The 20,125-nt window shown below is 38.1% G+C and overlaps 1 protein-coding gene across 1 annotated transcript in view; it reads right to left on the reverse strand.

Annotated features, from left to right (window-relative positions):
- Positions 1-5,469, reverse strand: part of cblb (Cbl proto-oncogene B, E3 ubiquitin protein ligase) — a 159,218-nt gene extending 153,749 nt beyond the window's left edge. Inside the window, exons 1-3 of the mRNA XM_022681396.2 lie at positions 5,149-5,469; positions 3,712-3,889; positions 2,108-2,358 (exon numbers count right to left, since the gene is read on the reverse strand). Coding sequence (XP_022537117.2) covers positions 2,108-2,358; positions 3,712-3,879 — 419 coding nt within the window. The 5' untranslated portion in view covers positions 3,880-3,889; positions 5,149-5,469. The remainder of the gene's footprint in view (positions 1-2,107; positions 2,359-3,711; positions 3,890-5,148) is intronic.
- Positions 5,470-20,125: the final 14,656 nt, after the last annotated feature.

Below are 20,125 nucleotides of genomic sequence, written 5' to 3' on the forward strand. Positions count from 1 at the left end.
TTTTTTTTTTTTATGTTTATTTAAGTTTTATGCTCTAAACCGAGTCAAACTTTTTTTTTTATGTTTATTTAAGTTTTATGCTCTAAACCGAGTCAAACTTTTTTTTTTTTAATGTTTAGTTAAGTTTTATGCTCTAAACCGAGTCAAACTTTTTTTTTTTTTTTTTTTTAAATGCAACCATTGTCCAACCTCCCGTTGCTTCTTCAGAATTAACCATGCTGTTTCAGGTACTGCACATTTAAGACAGCTATAAGCTAAATTTACTGTGTGTTTTGATTGGCTAATTTGTGTTCTATTTTAAAAGCAGTAGGATCTATGTGGAGTTAAACAGCAGGAGAGCAGATGAGATATGTAAATAAGTTTGTTTGTGTTACACCACAGTAACAAGCAGAAAGAATTAGAAATATGCTGAGATTTGTTAATGAATTGTTTATTGTGACATCGAGAAATAATGATTTCCAAACAGCACAGCATTGATGACGCCTTTAAATATATACTGTAGAATAGCAATGATTAATCAAAGCAATTATTGGAAGATAATTACAAGCAAAATACCTCTGGGCTTCCTAAAGCAGAGGTTTTTGCATTAATCTCAATTCTGTTTACAATAAAAAACAAGTGCTATAAACACTAACTGTCTTGATATAAAGCTTCTTCACGGTATATCCAGTTGCCTGTTTAAATAACACGTACCAAATTGTGTGTAATAAGAGTGTGAAATGATGTAGAACCTAAACCTAACCTCAAACCTCAAAAACAACCAGCTCTAAAAACAGTACAGTGACAAATGCTCAATATCTATGCATAAAATTGCATAGACTGCACATATATACAGTGCATGTATACACGTAATATGTAAACACCACTGTATACACACATCTTTATATATACAGCTCTGATTAAAAATAAGAGACCAAATAAGAGAGCTCTACAAAATAAGGACTTCTCTAGTCTAGTCCTTGAAAGTTAACTGTACAAAAACAAACACATGCTCACACACAGAGCCATCCCTCATGTGCGAGTCTGTTTTCTCCATTATTCCTCCCCTGCGGAGAGTGGGGAGTCTGAGGTCAGCATGAGGGAGCACTGTCAATTCCCCTAAATTAAACACCTCTGCCAACAGCTCATCCATAATCAGCACCACACGCCACACAGAGGCATACTGGGCCAAAGACCAACAACCAAAAATGCCACTAGTTCCTGGCATTATCAAAAGACTGACTTCACAAACTCTTTCAAAAAGTGTACAGTGTTTACCTAAACAGTCGACAGGCCAAAAGTAAGAAGAAGAAGAAAAAAAAAGCACATTCTGGGGCTGTTGCATTTGGCCGTCAGGAGACCAGCAGACTAAGATTTTCCTCTAATATTAGTGAGCACAAGGGAGAAAAGAGGAAGCGTGACTGAAATCGGCAGCCTGTACTGCGGTCCAGCAGCCTCAGAGCCAGAGAATCCTCATATGCTACTCTGACCCACATGAATCAATCAAATCACCTCTGGGTATGCATATTTAAAGAGCTGTCCTCGAACTTCCCCCTTTGAACACACACGTAAATAACTCTAATTATGAAAAGCTCATGCCTGACTCGTTTGAGAGATCGGACATGCGTGACCCCTGGTCCAGTATGGGTCAGTATGGGTCACACTGTCCAATTAGCAGCAGATCATGATGAAACTAGAGGCCAGAGCAGAACAAAAAGCACAGAATGAGCTTGAGTCATGTGATGATCTGAACTCTCCATGCTCCCGCGGCACTTTTAAAGAAAGGGTCAGACTGGGTTCAGACAGGAACGGGCTCTTCGAGGGATTACACTGAAAACAATCCTAAGACTTTTAAACAATTACTTCACAAAAAAGCGTCTGCCAGAGTCAAAACACACCTGTGTGACCAAACAAAAAAAAATACTTAACACACACCCTGTGCTGGTCAGCTTCACAACACGAGAACACACATCATATTCTGCACAAACAAGCAGACAATTACAACCTGGCCCATCACAAACCCCTACAGCAGCTCTTTGAATGTAATTCGACAGACAAAAGCTCCAGCAAGAGCAAACAACTCTCTTCTAGCTTCTTTCTTCTGTTTAAACAACAAAGAACCCCCTACCTGTCTTGCGACTGCTCCTCGTACATCCTCTCCTTGCCTTCTTTAAAGAGGCGGATAGCCCGTTTGGATTTCTTCATCAGACTGTCGATGTAGACTTTAAAGTAATCGTTCTCGCTGAGCTGAACCAGTTTCTGGTTCTCCTCGTACTTGCACAGGATCATCCTCAGGTGCTGGTAGGTGTCCGGCAGGATGTCCAGGATGTAAGGAGGGCTGTTTTTCAACTGTAGCCTGGGGTTTTGGCACAATCTCACCTAGAAACAAAACACAGTATGACTTTAGTTACCTGATGCTCAGTGAATTACAAAAGCAAAGAAAAAGCAAATGTTCTGCATTTACAGCACGTAGGTCTTAAGGGCTTATTTGCTTAGACAACATTTAACAAGTTAACCCTTGCTTGACATGCATTTGTTACAAACAGGAACTAGAAAGTTTTGTTTGTGGATTTCATATCAGCCCCACATGTGGATGTCAGTGATGTGACTGAGAGGGGTTAAACATGGGCTCAATCTACATTGAACTCTGCATATGGAGTTTATGTGAGATTACTGTGGTCTCTATAGATGTGCCTAACTGCGAACAAACCCACTTTTAACCCATGCACACCTTGGAACTCATTCCACTCTTCTGAGCCCCACATGAGAATTGGGAAGAATTTGTTGGGTATCTTAGCTTGGTTATGTAATTCCACTCAGAGTTGTTAAAGGAGAAATCATTCGAAATACAATGCTTTTGGCCAATGCTATCAACAGGCTTACAATGCTATCGATAAGGGCACAGCATTCCCCGTACAAAGAAATAGTTATAGATTAAATGCATGAATTCCAGCTGTTGCTGAAAATATCTCTATATTATTCATGCATTTCCACTGAACTGATTTTGCAATCTGTTACCCTATCCTACCTATTTGTCTGTGTTCATCTACCTGAAGGTGCTGAGTGTATAAACAGTGATTTCACTTTCAAAATTTCCTAGTGCCCTCAGAATTCTATCAATCAAATTCAATCAAAGTGTGGAGCTACTTTGAGCTTGAAAATAGTGTAAAAAATAGTCAAAAAAGTTATAGGGATGGGCAAAGCTATGCCCCTATCACTAGCATTGTAAGACTGCTGGGAAAATCATTTCTGCAGCACTGCATTTCGGAATGCTAGAGGTGAACGGAGGTGGGCTATTCAACAAAAATTTGTACTCGTTATCTCATTAAGTTTTACTACATCACTAAGTTACATAAGTCCATTTCACACCAGATTTCTTTTTTAAGCTGTTTAAATGTCTTATATTATTATGGTAGCATGAAGAACATTTAAGGGAATAATTTAATTTCTACCTTAACACTTTTAATACTTTAAGATCTTAATATATAGGTAATTTAACTTGCAATAAAACCGCAAAATCCTGTACAGTAAAACGACTTTTAGTTTGACAGGTTCTGACAGTCTGTTTGCAGAGTTGACTTAAGTTGTGAATCTGTGAATCAATGAATCGAATGAATCGAGCGCTCGCCTCAAAGAATCACGTATTCACAGCACGCAAAGAATCAAAGTCCGAGAGAATCGGTTCGGCAAACTGATCCGTCTCTAGTGTAAACACAGGCAGGGCTCTCTCACCACTTTGTCCATGAGTTTCCAGGTTTTCTCCACCGTCCTCCTGTCGGCGGCGGCTTGTTTGGGAGGTCCCACCACGTCCTGGATGGCATCGATAAAGCCCAGAATCCGGCCTTTCCGCTGGTTCTGCGTCCGTCCACCCAGACCCCGGCCACTGAGAGCGGTTGCCATTTCCTCCGCACTGTGAGGGAACAGAGCAAATCTCTCTGTGGACTCGCGGGCTCGGTAAACACAAGCACACTACATAGGGACACTCAGAAACAGAGTGCACAGTGTGGAAACAAAACAAGGAGAGAGATAGCTAGGAGGGGTAACGTTAAGTTACTTAAGGCTATTATTAGTTAGTAGCTAACTAAGTTATGTACTTTAACTAACTTTACTAGTTATGAAGCTAACCTAGGTTAGCTCAACCTAACTTCACACACATTAACTTGTGTCCAACCAAAGTGTCCAACATAGCAAGCTAACTAACCAGCTATATAGTTCACAAAGATAGTTTAAAAGAAGGATTAAAACCAAAGGAAAACCAGCTAGCTAACTACTTTAATAACAGTTAGGTAAGCTAACCTAACTGACTACAATAACTAGGGTTAAGTTAACTTAACAAGCTAGTTGACCTAGTTAGCTAACTAGACCTAGATATTTAACTGAACTAGATTGGTTAGCTAGCTAGCTAACCTAACTACAAGCATGAGTATAAATATAGCTAGTTAGTAATTAACTTAAAGAATGGACCTAGCTAAAGTAAGCTACCTTAAAAAGCTATTTAACTCAGTAACTATCTGTAGCTAGCAAGCTAGCAAACCTAACTAACTACAAGACTGAGTATAAGTATAGCTAGTTAGTAACTTATAGAATGAACTTAGCTAAGCTAGCTAAAAAGCTATTTATCTCATATTAACTATGTGTAACTAGCAAGCTAGCTAACCTAACTAGCTACAAGACTGAGTATAAATATAGCTAGTAAGTAACTTAAAGAATGAACTTAGCTAAACTAAGCTACCTTAAAAAGCTATTTAACTCAGTAACTATCTGTAACTAGCAAGCTAGCAAACCTAACTAGCTGGCTAAAAGCTATTTAACTCCTGGTAACTAGCAAGCTAGCAAACCTTTTATAAGTTACTAACGTTAACCTAGTTAGTAACTTATAGAATGAAGCTGGCTAAAAAGCTACTGAACTCATATTAACTATGTGTAACTAGCAAGCTAGCAAACCTATACAAAACTAGCTAGCTTACCTATTTATTCCTTAAAGCAAAAGTTACCTACAACGTTTAACCAGCTGGCTATGTGTATTTCTGATTAAAGGGAATAATCCCAACAAAACAAACTAAAACAGCCCAAAACAACGAGTCAGAGTCTGTAAATAATAATAAACACGTTGTCTGCCTTTCTGTCTCTCTGCTATATCTCTATATCGCCCACAAACTCCACACTTACTGCGGCAAAACAGAGGAACTGCCAAAAACAGGGAATGTCAATGGAGAGTTGCCGAGTTGAAGCGAGGAGGTCCCCACCAACCAAAATAAAACCGTAACAAAAGCGACAAAACAGCGAAAATACTGGCGAAACTACTACATATCTTCTCCCAACGCGCTGTCAGCAGAATACATTCCACAGCAACGTTCCCCAAAACAGCCTTAAAAGGTCCAATAATCCCGTTTTCGCTCGCAGTGATCTGCAGCTCGTTGGCTCGTTTCTAAATCAGTACGCGTTTAAAAGCCGTGGAGGAGAGCAGAGCTCAGCTCAGCGCAGCACAGAGACCGGGGCTGCGTCCCGCCCCGCCCACAGACACCGCGGGGAGGAGCCAAGCGCACACAGGCAGCTCGCGACGGTGGGCTGGACTATGCAAATAAAGGAGCTCACTAAGGGCCAATCAGAATCCAGAAGTGGTATGCATAACTAATATGAGGGAAGTTGCCAATGAAATCGACACAAACAATGGTCAAGCCCCGCCCATATAAAAATATGCAAATAGCTGTGGTCAAATCTTTTTCAGCATCACTTTCCAGTGGAAACAAATGGTGGTGTTGTGTTTATGTGACTTTATTATGTGAACTGTGGTGTCAGGCACGACAAGACTGAAACAAATAGCAGTCCTTATTGTTATGTTGAACAGTTTATTGAATGTTTCAGTTGCTTCTGCTGCTTTGGAAATTCTTCTTAGTTAAGTTTGCACCTAGACAGATTCATTTAAAACTGAATTTGTCCTATATGGGTGAGTGGAGGCAGAATTAATACAAATAAACATTAATCCAGTACAAAATCTGTTTAAAAAAAGTTTTTAACGGATTTTTATGGAAGCCCATTTCCGCCACTTGGAAAGCTATAATTATGAGATGGTAAATCATAATTATTAGATAGTAAGTCATAATTACGTGATGATAAATCATAATTATGAAATGGTACAGCATAATTATTAGATGGTAAATCATAATTATGAGATAATAGGTCATAATTATAAGATATTAAGTCATAATTATGATATACTAAATACCCCAGACATATATATATATCATAATTATGACTTAATATCTTATAATCATGGCTTAGTACCTCGTAATTATGATTTAGTATCTCAATATTATGACCTACCATCTCATATTTATAATGTACCATTTAATGACTATGACTTACCATCTCAGAAATGGCAAAAATGGGCTTTCAGTGATTTGTCATACTTCTTAGAAAAACAAAAAGTTTTCTGTGACACGTCATGAATTAGTTTTAAAATTTACTGGTATAAATGGTGTCTGTAAATCTAAAATATAATATTTGAGTCATAATAATATTTGAGTAATCAACTATAGTGGGTTATTCTGGGCAAAATCCACACTGTTACCTCAATTACAGCTGTTAAAATACAAATAGTACCAATCAACATTTGGAACACATCTTCTCATTTAATGTCTTATTTCTTTATTTATTTTTTTTTACATTGTATATTGATATTAAAGAGTGTTTGTCCTCTACAATCCCCTGACCTTAACCCTAAAACTGAGATGGTGATTTAATTGGGATGAGCGGGAGCTTCACAGTGTGAAGGAACAGCAGCAACCATTGTTCAGCACCTCCAGGAACTTCTTCGAGACGCTGAGAAAACTATTCCACGTGACTCTACCTTATGAAGGCACTGAGATTAAAATTCCAAGAGTTTGCAGATTGTCCTGCAATGGATTGGTGGCCTGTCCAGGGTGTATACTGCCTTCCGCCCACATCCCCCCACGACCCTGACAAATAAAGCAGGTATTGATAATGGATGAATAGATGGATAGAGTGTACAAATCTATATCAAAGCTGATGTGAAGGAATAACCAATGGTTAACAGAAACATTTAGATGCAGTTATTGCTGCAGGAGTATGCCACATTAGATACTAGGTTCACAAACAGTTTAGCAGCACTGTATCTTAACTTCCGTATTTAACCCGTCTATGGCAGTAAACACACACCTACACACTAGTGACTAGCAACAGTAAGCACATACACCAGGGAGGTGGGCCGCCATCTTAGCACTCAGTGATTATTTGTGGGTAAGATAGGTGCCATGCTATTGAGCATATCAGCAGTGAAAGTTCAGGGTATTTTATTAAAATCAACAATGGAGCTATTTTAGTATTTCAGTTTTTAAGGAAGCACATATAATATTGTCTCCAGTCTGTCCAGTTCCCAACAGCCACAGATTAAAATAATAATAAAAAATAATACAAAAATACAGTTATTCTAATTTTAAATGATTAAGTAATGCAGAAAAGTAAGTAAAAAAAACGAAAAGAAGTTTTAATTGGACATGCATATTCTGATATCAGGCAGAAACCAATAATACATTTAAAAATTAACTTCATTTAGATTTTTACTGAAATATAGAAATATTTGTAATCATTTAGCTGGGCTTAATTTGTGTAATAGACAGGTATATGGAAAATGACTTATTTAGAGAAAAAAATCCTTCTTATTGAAAATTCTTTTTATATTATTTTCATAGATTGGACATTTTTATTATTAAAGACATCAAATCTATATTTACTATGTATGAAATTTTGTAGCGAGCAAAAAAAGCATCTGACCTAAACTCAACTGAGGTGATTTGGGATGAGTTGGACAACAAAAGTAGACAGTAAATGCGTCTTCACTCCATGTATCTACGTCCTTAAGCTAAAAATATGCCATGGTGGTTTTTAACATTTGACTGGTACTGTATGTAAATATACAGTACCAGTCAAATGTTTGGACACACCTTCTCATTCAATTATTTTTATTTCTTTATTCAACTGATTTTCTACATTGTAGATTAAGATTAAAGACAAAAAACAATTAAGGGACATGGAATTACATAGTAAACAGTAAAAAAAGTGTTTGTCCTCCACAATCCCCTGATCTAAACCCCACTGAGATAATTTCAGATGAGCTGGAGCTTCACAGCATGAAGAAAAACCTGGCTCTTAAAGGGAATGTGAGGCAAGTAAAACTCTGATTGGTTTATTGCAGATTAAGCCCAAAACACAGTTGTGATTAATTAAGAAAATTAGAACATGCTTTTTTGCACTTTTCAAGCTGCAAAAGGTGTACTTTTCCCGTTGTTATGATAGCAAAGACACACTGACACTCCCTAAATTAAGCTGTGCTGTGCATAGTCAATGGCTTAATATCACAAAAATAGGGCCATTTAAGTTCATAGGAATGCATAAATATAATTTCACAGCTTGAAAGCTCTACTATGTTATTATCATTAAAACATTATGCTCTTTTACTAAGCGTACACAACACCTTTCATGCAGGGCAAAGAATGAGTTTTTAATGTTTCCCCAGGGAGACAATTGTGCGCGGATCACCCGTGCGCACACTCACGGCAGTGTGCTAATTCGATTTGAACCTAAGAAGCCATTTTCAGCTTCATGAACAGACATAGAGAAGCAGAGTGTGAATCACAGGCTGAAAAGCCCTTTTTCTGCAAGGCTGCGCAAACACATGGTCAAACATATCAGGGTTAAAGATGGTGAGAACTCTTATCTCATTGAGCAGGAAGTAACAGCAGCTGATCTATAGGCTAATAAACCACCCACACACTCATGTGATCGCTTCCTCACACTGTTCACACGTTACTGTGCCAATTGTTCTTATTAAAGATATAAGCAAATACTGTGTACGTTAATATACCAGCGTAATTTAGCCTATTAGCTTTTATCAATAGTCAGCAAATGTTTGCTGACTCACAGATGTACTATTAGCAGCACAACCTATGACTAAAACTATAAAAGAGTTTTAGTGAAAGCATACAATCACAATCATTTGCTGTTGATGAAATATCTTCTTCAAACTTGTGGTTATCTTTTCATTTCCTCTTCTATTAGCCTTGTTGCTAAGGCAGAAATTGTGTTGCTTGTTAACAGAGTGTGGAGGAAGGTCCAATATATAATATCAGTTGCACAGAGCACAGTCAGAGCAATGAACTGTGCAAGTTAGAGCTGTGTTGTGGACAATCAAGCTTTGTCTATGGAAAAAAACTCAAAAAATGACTGTTAGTGAAGTGTTTTACATTGCAAATAAACCTGACCACAGTACAGTTGATCTAGACCAAGACCACCTCCTTTAGGGTGCTTTCACACCTAACTTGTTTGGACTTGAACAAAATAGCAGGCGTGAAAGATGCCGCAAACCCCAGTCCTAAGCAAAATACCAAATTTGCCAGGACCAAACAAGGTGGTCTCGAGCTGGATCAACTGGATCATGGTAAATTTTGTCTGCAGTGTGAATCCAGCAAACAGAGAACATTATTGGAACGTATAGCATCATTTCAAAAATGTTCCAGAAACTTTAGCTCTTACTATAACACCTGTGATATAACATCCTTATTAGAATGTTTCTCACATATACGGTACCAGTCAAAAATTTTAACTCACCTAAATTCAGTGGGGGTTTTATTTTCATTATTTTAAAATGTTCTGCATTGTAGAATAACACTAAAGTCATCCAAACTATAAAGAAAAGCATTTATATATATTAGGTTCTTCAAAGTAGCAACTATTGCTTAGATGACATTTTTGCACATCTTGGCTGGATTTCCTTAGTCAATTTTATGAGGTAGAGTCACCTGAAACGATATGACGAAAAGTACTACTCAAATAAGTAAAGATTATGATTAAGTAGCACAATAAGTCAAAGCAGTCATGTTACAAAATGAACCAACCATGCAACCCCACATGCAGCACTGGGAGCTGATAGCTTTTAAACCTGAAGGGGAACCACACTAGAGGTAAAACCCCAGAACACTGAATTTAGGAGGACCATTGACTCTGAAAATTGACTCTGGACCCCTTCTGGATTAGAAATCAGCTTAGCTTGACAAACGTCTGGAACCCTAAGAGTAAGCACTGCCGTGTCTGGAAAAATGCTAGTGTGAAAACACTCTTAGTGTACTTACACCTGCCTTGTTTAATTCTGGACCTTTAAAGTTTTCAGCTTGGTCTGAACCAAAGTAGTGGAATGGCATGGTTTTAATCACCCATTATACAATAGAAGAAGAAAAAAGAGCCAAAAAACATATTTTTAAAACAAAGTAGGAAAAAGTTCTTAAGCTCTATCAGGACTGGATTAGTTTCTCAGGGGGTTCTGGAGTAATGTTCTCTTTTATGGGGGTCCTCTGTGATTTTATTCCTCTCCGGAATGACCTTGTATGTGTTTTTCTCAGACGTCCTCTTAGAACATTACAGACTGAATTATCTACTTTTTTTAATTATCTATTTTCCACTGAACTCCTGTCCGGACAGACATGAGTTTGTCTGAGTTTCGTCTCCTCGCGGTTAATAAAACAGCTATTTGTCCACTGCCACGCACCGTAATTACACTATAGGTGTGAGTTTTCACTGAGATCCACATAAACACAACAGCCAGTGGAAATGGGAGAGCTACTGAACGTGATGTCATGTGACCGAGAAAACCAAAAAACTCACTGGTCCTCCTGTTTTTTCAATTACAGTTTGGATGCAAGAGTTTTACCACTGAATAGAAGTGTGTAATATTTTTCACAGACGTCCCCCTGAGAACATAATCCCGTCCGGATAGGGCTTTTGTCTGACCAAATTTGGTCTTTGGTTTTGCAGGACTTTTCACACCTGCTGTTGTGATTCGGACCAAACTGAAAAGTCCAAAGAACCCAATTATTCAAGATAGATAGATGTAAAAGCACCCTTAGTGGCTCATCTGGTTCATTTCAGACCATTGTCTTCGCTCTAAACCGTACAGGAGAATGCTGATCTCAAGTCTCTGAAGCCTCTGAAGCCAGACAACATGTTACTGAAAGACTTATTCACGTCAGGTTTCAGCTCTCCTGCCTGGGCTCCACACTCAGCAAAGGATTTTGAAATGTGAGCCTCAGCCCATGCATTCAGCGCGGCAACAGGCACGATGCTGGCAGTGGGAACGCGCATCCCCCCCGGGGACACGACCGGCAGGTCACCCGATACAGCATCTCTTATTGAAGCGGCCCTCTCTCAGGCTCGCCGCCCTCTCACTCGCCAGCTCCAACGGATCTGTGCGCTCCAGGGCCTCGTGCGCTTGTCTTTCATGAGAGAAAGAATAAAGGGCGAGAGGGAGAAAGAGAGAAAGACAGGGAGAGGGTGTGAGTCTTGGCTTGCTGTTGCTTCATTGTTATACACAAGGGCTGGATATTGAGCTGTGAAAACTATAAGAAAACATCAAAGAATAAAAATGTATGTACCTTTGAAATGTTAACTTTATGAGATAAGCCAAAAAAAGCCTTTACTTTTGCACATTTTAGAATTTTAGAAGTTACAAATAACCTACATCAGCTACTTCATTATGTTGATGCTCCACTGATTTGTAATAGGTATAATAGTGTTGCTATTGTTGCTACTCTATGTTCAGCATTTAAGAAACTGCAAGAAAACACTTGCGAGAGCTGAATAATGCTCTGCAACCGGAGTCATGTCAGTTTAATTCCTGAATAGTTTTCTACTGCATCAGTTCTTTCACTTCCAGTGCCAGTTCTGTATCTCTCAGCTTGTCCACAAACGCATGTGAAAATTGCGTCCTTTATTGGTGGTTCAATTAACAAATTACATTTTGACTACAGGGGGAGACCAGGAGCAAAAATACTCCTACTGTTAACCTGACACAGTAGTGTAAACTATGCTCAGCAGGCCCAATTGATTTTGGACCAAAAAAATTATTCAAGGGTTCATTATTTGGGTACAGATGGCTTTATTCCTAAAAACTATGCAACAAACTACAAGTACAATGACCTCTGTATTTCAGTCTCTGGTTCATAGGGCTGGAAACTGTAGTCATAATCACACGTTTGTATGTGCATGATCTGCATGCCTTAGAACCTAATGCAAGAAAAAACAGAAGCACAGCTGTTCCTCACTGACTGAAAATATCTGCAAGAACACTCTGTCCACAGATAAACAGAGAAGTATAAAAGTATGGCTGCAGGACAGAAACCCCTCAGAATAAAGACAGATGCATAGAGAATTCAGTCAGTGTAAAATGACAGGAACTGGTCTAGAGAATCTTGAACTGGTCAGGTTAGATGAGTGCTTGTGTGGCAAACACCAAGACAACAGGTTCAAACGTGAACGCTTGACCACTACAGTCCGCAGATCCAGAGGCATTGTTATGCTGGGTGCATTTTGGTGAAATGTCTTATAAATAAACACCCTACTCACATACACTAGCGGTTAAGAGTTTCAGAACACCCCCATTTAACCCTTGTGTGGTGTTCATATTTTTTGTTACTCGTTTACTTTGTTACTTGTATTTAATTCATCAAAATTAAGCAGTTTTACATTAAATTGCTTTACACATGCTTGCTTCACCTAAATTGCAAGCAATATAAACAGCTTACATGGTTAATATTTGCCCTTTACCTTTCTTATGTTACATTTCTTTTAAAAAGTGCTACTCTTTTTTTTATTAGTTTGTTAATCTCAAGATATGAGTAGAAAATTTGTTTAGTTTCAAATTTACAAATAAAGCAATATTTATTAGCCCTTGGCCAAACATACTGTATGTAATATAAATGTGTGTGTGGGGGGGGGGGGGGGGGGGGATGTGTACAGTGTGTGTTTATCGAAAATGTGTTTTGATATATGTTTTTCACAAAAAATGAGCCAGTGCCAATGAGTTTTTTTTTTTGTATCATTTGATGAAAAATAAAAAAATGGGTCCCACAGACCCGAACACCACACAAGGGTTAAGCTCCGTAGGAGGCTGAATACCCTGGAATGGTAGAAACACCAGTGAACTTAAATGGTACAGAAGATAGCTCCAGGGCTTTTAAGAGACAAAATTAGCTAAAAGCTGAAAGAAGTACATTGAAAAAAGGTGGGGTGCTTTTAAGGAAACTACTTGCTTATCTAAGCTTATCTGTAGTGATGTAATAAAAAAAAAGTAAGCTTTGGAATTGGATGCAACAAAATGATTATTTACAAAACCCTTTGTCTGTAGAAAACAGTATTGAAAAAGACTGTGTTACTGCACACTTTACTGCCGCTTTAACACAACATACAGCACATTCACACTTTCATCATGATAGCTAAAAAAAACACAGAAAACTCTGCAACTATTAAAACTAAAAGTCTTTTCTTTAGAGAAATTACAGATGAAGCCAGAGAGCGCTGAGTACTGTTTCCTACATCTTTTTAAGACTCTTGGAAACTGCAGAAAACTGTTACAGGAAGAGGTCTGGCAGACCCACATGGCAACACCAAGTCTCAGTTCCAGCATTGAAGAGAAGACTTATTTATGTTTTGTTTTGTAGCTGTTCTACTCTCTTTGTTGATCTTCATTAATATTTCTCTTTTTTGCTATATTTTGTCTTTTTCCCTAATTTTGCTTATGTTATTTTCTCTCTAATATGCACAATGACCACAGAAACTATAACTGTAAGAACACTAATAAAGCTAAGAAAATAAAAAGCAGCTCAAAAATCATTAATAATCAGTTATAACACATACGTAGAAAGGGCAACAATATAGATGGCTGTGGGTTCACTATTTGGCAAACAGCAGATCATTGTTGCCCTTTCTATGTATGTGTTATAACTGATTATTAATGATTTTTAAGGCATTTACAACCTAATTAGTAACCATTAATGAACTAATTGTAAAGCATTTATAAACCCTTTATAAAGGTAGTCTTATTTTAAAGTTCAAAAAAAATCTGTATAGTACAAAAAACTGCAGAAAAGCTTGCTTATCTTAGCAAACCACCAATAAACATTTGTTGCATTTTACAAAAAGTGCATTGGATTGAGACATATGCAGCACCTTCAAAATTGGAATAAACATTGCTTATTGTAGGTTATTTTAAGTTCCTTCTGAGAAAATTGTGGGTCTTTTTCTTTTCCTAGAAGGTTAACAACAAATTTGTCCACGTCTCTATAAGTTGAAGGAAAGGAGAAGACAAAGAGGTCAGATGGAATTGCTGACTTGAGGTTATGCAGAACTGCTCATATGCTCCCCAAAACTTCAGATAATCAGCAGAATGTGTGTCTTCTCCTTTGGCATGTGATTTCTCTTCCCTTTTTCTTCACCGATAGAGGTCAAGCATGTTGAAATGACTCAGAAATAGAAAAAGAGAGAGGAGATAGAAAGAGCAGTGAGAGACACTGAATCAAAGTCCTCAGGCTTGGCTTTCCAACGAGGTGGATGACCTGCAAGGTAAACTCTACTGTGTTGCAGAAAATGAGTGAGTCAGATTCCACCACTCATAGAAAATGTTACTTAATTCAAGTGCACTCGTTGATGAAAAGAAAAAAAGACATGCTCTAAGATAGAACTGTCGGAATGGAATGAAACTTAATATATGTGAATGTAGAGATGATATATGTAAGAGATTAAAATACCGTATTTTTTACACTATAAGGCGCTAGTGTTGCATAATGCGCCTTAAAATCCAGTGCGCCTTATAGTGCGAAAAATACGGTATTAGTGTGTGGCTGTGTGGGTGATCTGTAGCAATATTCTCAACTGCAAAGCTACCAAGACATGGCTGTCCACCCTAACTGAGAGACCAAGCAAGAAGAAGCAGCCAAGAGGCCAATGGTCACTCTCAAGGAGCTGCAGAAATCCACAGCTCAGGTTGGAGGGTAAGTCAACAAGCCATTGTTGAAAGAAAGGCAAAAGAAGTGCCATTTGCAGTGTACCAAAAACCATGTAGTGGACAAAACAAATGCTTCTGTGATCAAACGAGACCGAATTTGACCTTTTTGACCTAAATGCAAAATGCACTATGCGTGTCAGAAAAGTAACACTGCTCATCACCCTGAATACACCATCCCCACTGTGAAACATGGGGGTGGCAGCATCATACTGTAGGAACGCTTATTTTTTTAGCAGGGACAGGGAAGCTGGTCAGATGTTAGATGGGAAGATGGATGCAGTTGAATACAGGGCAATCCTGGAAAAAAAAACTGTTAGAGGCTGCAAAATACTTGAGACTGGGATGGAGATTCACCTTCCAGCAAGACAATGACCCTAAACATACAGCCAGAGCTACAGTTTAGAATGGTTTAGATGAAAGAATATTTCATGCCTTAGAATGGACCAGACAAAGTTCTGATCTAAATTCTATTAAGCATCTGTGGCAAGACATGGAAATTGCTGTAAGAAAAAGGTGGCTCTACTAAGTATTGATATAGTAAAACTATAGCTGAATATTCTTGTGTCACACTTTTCAGATTTTTATTTGATTACAATTTTGAAAATCATGTATTTATTTTCATTTCACTTCACAATTATGTGCTACTTTGTTTAGGATTATCACTTAAAATCCTAATAAAATGCATTTAAATTTGTGGTTGTAAGGTGACAAAATGTGAAACAGTTCAAGTGGAATGAACACTGTATCTGTCTGATACATAACTACGTGTTGAGTTTTGCAGTAATCTGACTGCGTTATTTTTTTTGTCAGTGTGTGTATAAGCAAATAGCATCATTTCCCAGCTATTACACAAGCATTCATTGACCATGCATATTTCTGAGCCATGGTATTCAGCAGCATCTGAGATCAGTGGAGAGTGACGCACCCCAATGTAACAATTTACAAAGCATCTCTTTGCATCTCTGCTCTATAGTACACAGTGGGGAGCGAAGGCCTTGGCTTCACATCGAACTGTGATGATCAGTATCACTGGCATTGCTGTGAGTCATGCGTAGCAGCGGTGACTAAGCCAGAGTGTTTAATGGAGGGGAATGGAGCTTTTAAAGCATTTGACAGGAAGTTTGTGGTTATTCGGCTGTGTTTGGGAAACACTCTGATCGCCTAGTATGCAAATGACGACCACAGAGCCCCTCCAGAGCAAAAGCCGCCTGACTTAAGGGTCGAAGAGATGAAAACAGTTGCTCTGACGTACTGAATTCTTGCAGTTTCCAGAAAAGAAGTGTGGTGTGGGTTTCATGGTTACCAAGCAAACTCAATGTTGATGGGATAATTCAGTGCTTCCAGTGTGTGCGCTTCCTCATAACACATGCACAAAGCAGGCAGCAAGTGTTTAGAGAAATGTGTGGAGAAACATGGTGGTGGTTGTATCATGGTTTGTGCTTGCTTTGCTGTCCCGTAAGACTTGTCATCACTGAATGATGGAACAATGTATTCAAATTTTTACCAGAAGTTTGAGCTGAATGTTATGAGAATGTGGGTCATGCAACAAGACAATGACCTTAAGCATACACATCGTTCTAGCAAAGAATGCTTAAAAAGAGTAAAGTTAATGTTTTGTAATGCCCAAGTCAAATTTCTGACCTTAATTCAACAGAAATGTTTTAAAACAACCTAAACCAAGCAATTAATTTATGGAAATCCACTGACATATAAAAGCTGATGCTCAAGCCAATGATGTGTCTGATGAATCAACAGTTACCAGAAATGTTAAGTTGCAGTTACTGCTGCACAAGCAGGTCATACCAAACACGGAAACCAAAGACTCACACTTTTGCCACTCGCAGATATGCAATAATTGACAGTTTTTCTCAATAAATAAATGATCGAGTGTATTTTTTGTCTCATTTGCTTGATTTGGTTCTCTTTTTCTTCTTTTAAGACCTTTTTAGAAAACACTGATGGTTCAATTTATGCAGAAATATAGAAAAATCTTTCTATAAAAAAGGATTACATTTTTTAAGCACCACTGTGTTTAAAAAATGTTCCCATAGTTGAGGAAAAAAAATCTCTAAGATCTTCAATGCAGAAACATTATAGGAGGATTTTTTTTTTTTATCTTTCACTGGAAGTCATTTACTTATATTCATATCCATTCAATGTATGCTATTAAATCCAGCTAACACCAAAAGGGAGCCCCAGGAAAAAAAAAAAAAAAACAAGACGTCAGAATGTGGTTTGACAGAAAACTAATTGATGCAGTAAATTATTCTAAATCAGTCAGACAGGATGTGTTTGGGGTCTTCAGACATATCATCAAATATGTCCCAAATATACAGCTCTGGAAAAAAAATAAGAGACCACTTAAAAATTATGAGTTTCTTCGATTTTATCAAATTGAAAACCTCTGGAATATAATCAAGAGGAAAAAATGGATGAACACAAGCCATCAAACCAAACTGAACTGCTTTTTGCACCAGGAGTAAAGGCATAAACTTATCCAAAATCAGTGTGGAAGACTGGTGGAGAAGAACATGCCAAGATTCAGGAAAACTGTGATTAAAAAAACAGGGTTATTCCACCAAATATTGATTCCTGAGATTATTTGAGGTCTGAAAGCTCTGCATATTTTTTAATATTATTTCAGCAATTTTTCATTTTTTGCAAATAAATGCTCTAAATGAAAATATTTTTTTTGGAATTTGGGAAAAAATGTTGTCTGTAGTTTATAGAATAAAACAACAATTGTTCATTTTAATCAAACATAAACCTATAAATAGTAAAGTCATAGAAACTGATTTAAAAACTGAAGTGGTCTCTTAATTTTTCCAGAGCTGTATATACATTTAGGCGCACCTTAAATCAAAACTGTACACTTTCTTTGTCTTTGTATCCTAGAATGCAAGTTAAGCTGCATTCAGCTCTTTCCTATCGGGCCTACGCAGCTCCAACTTTATTGTGGTCCTGAAGGCTCCCACGCTATGGCAGGCATCCGTGTGCGGGTACAGCAGAATAAACAGAAGCCCAGCAAACAAACACAAATATCCGGCCATACAGCCTACAGGCCGGAGAGGGGAGCAGGCCGTTACCCTGCTGCATATGAGCTGACAATAGAGTTTCCTGCGGCTGCGGACTGCAGACATGGTAAAAATGACCTCCTCTTAAACCAAAGCTCACATCAATCTATCTTATATCACATATAAATCAGAGATCCACTTGGACAGTATTAAGAGGTAGATGTATAACTACTAAATATATAAATAAAACGGAAGAAATTACTTTTAAACATATGTTGTAAAGATACATTTCTTGTGAGGAAAAAGTTAGAACAACCTATGCTGTAATAGCCTGTTTTTCCCTGTTTGGCCCAAATAACCTCAATTAGATATTATTTATAACCATCTATAAAGTCTACAAAGTCTCTGTCATGGAATAGGAGAAAGTCTTCCCACCCCTCGATGATGTTGGAGGATGTTTGAGTTTCATATCACCCAAATGCATCTCAATAGGATAAAGATCCAGAATTCTCAGGTGTGGATTTACTGGAATGTTTTGGGTCATTATCCTGTTGCATGGTCCACCTCCATTTCAGTTTAGCTCTTTGGATTTGACCATGTTGATCCACTTGTAGCAACAATCAAAAGCATCGCTGTCCAATGAAAAACACTTATCTTCAAAACAGCAGCTTTTTACAGGAGAGAGAAAAACCTTGTAAACTTTCAATGGAAGTCAATGTAAAAAGAGTTTATTTCAGGTAATTTTGAAGAGTTTCTATTGGTCCGTTCATCAAGACATTTTGGCACAATCTAAGGGAAAGTTTGTCTGTTCAAATTATGTAGTAAACTAAAAATCGGCAAAAATAGAGATAAGTGTTTTTCTTAGGAAAGCGACAATATGGATTGGCACTCTGTCCTGGGTCCTCAGTACCTGATGCAGTCCCTGTAATATAGTCCCCAGGTGGATGGTTGTTTCTGGTTGAGAGTATGCAGTGCACAATTGGCTGTTGCCTCTCACCGGTCTGTGTGAATATAAATGATTGTGTGTAAAATAATGGACAATTGCTTACTTAAATGTAGGTTAGTAATAAATGTCCTTTTTTTCTTCCTCAAAATAAATAATATTTTACCATTTATTTGCAGAAAATGGGAAATGGCTTCAAGAACAAAAAAAATGCAGAGCTTTCAGACTTTAAGCTAAAGCTTTGAGAGTTCAAAAATCAGTATTTGGTGGAATAACCCTTGTTTTTAATCACAGTTTTCATGCATCAGGCATGTTCTCCTCCACCAGTCTTACACACTGCTTTTGGATAACTTTATGCTACTCACTCCTGGTGCAAAAATTCAAGCAGTCCAGTTTGGTTTGATGGCTCGTGATCATCCATCTTCCTCTTGATTATCTTCCAGAGGTTTTAAATTTTTGTAAAATCAAAGAAATTCATCTATATATGCTGTATGTTCCCTCTAATGCTGAGGCACTGGTTTGATTAGGGCAGTGTGTACTCATCTCTCTCTTTCTTTCATTTCTCAGCATTACGCTGCACTCACTTGCTCTTACTCCCTCCATCGCGTATCCAGAGCGACGGCCATGGCAACGGGGCTATATAAAGAGTTCTGAAAGCTTGTGCTGCTCTGATAAGGCGTAAGAGTTCTCGTAAGAGAGGAAACTGCTGAAGACAAGAAACAATCCGGTCAAGCAGAAAACCCCAAAACGCTGCATCTGAGCTGCAGCTGGTCTTAGGGCACACACACATTCAGTACACATGTATGCACAATCACACACAGTACAGTTTCTGCATGGTCATGCTCCAGGGCTGTTCAGTGCACTTGACTGTAGCACAGCATCATTAGTGTCGTTGTTGTCATTGTTGACAGCATCCTCATGATCACTACCATCACTACCATCATCATCATTATCATCATCATCATCATCTTCAGTCAGTGCTTTTTAATCATTGAAGTGTAAGTTACATAGAAAACGACTTCAGTGAATCAGTGTTCTGTCACCAGCAGCACGACTGGGCTTGTAAAACAGGCCTGTATAAAAATCACATGCCACATAAAACTCCCATAAATCAGCCAGGGAGAGGAGCTTCATGCTAAAGGACATGCTAAATATGGACACGGACACAAATCACTATTTTACAAAGGTCCTTGCGGTCACAGTTTACCCTTTACACCCTGTATTTAAACCCATCCTTTGTAACCCATTACCTTTCGTAACAAGGCATAATCACTGGCATAAAATATTAATAATAGATTCATAGGCCCCAAGATAGAACCCTGTAGGACTCCATGTTAC

This window comes from Astyanax mexicanus, chromosome 20 (assembly GCF_023375975.1).
Source record: "Astyanax mexicanus isolate ESR-SI-001 chromosome 20, AstMex3_surface, whole genome shotgun sequence".
Lineage (NCBI taxonomy): Eukaryota > Metazoa > Chordata > Actinopteri > Characiformes > Acestrorhamphidae > Astyanax > Astyanax mexicanus.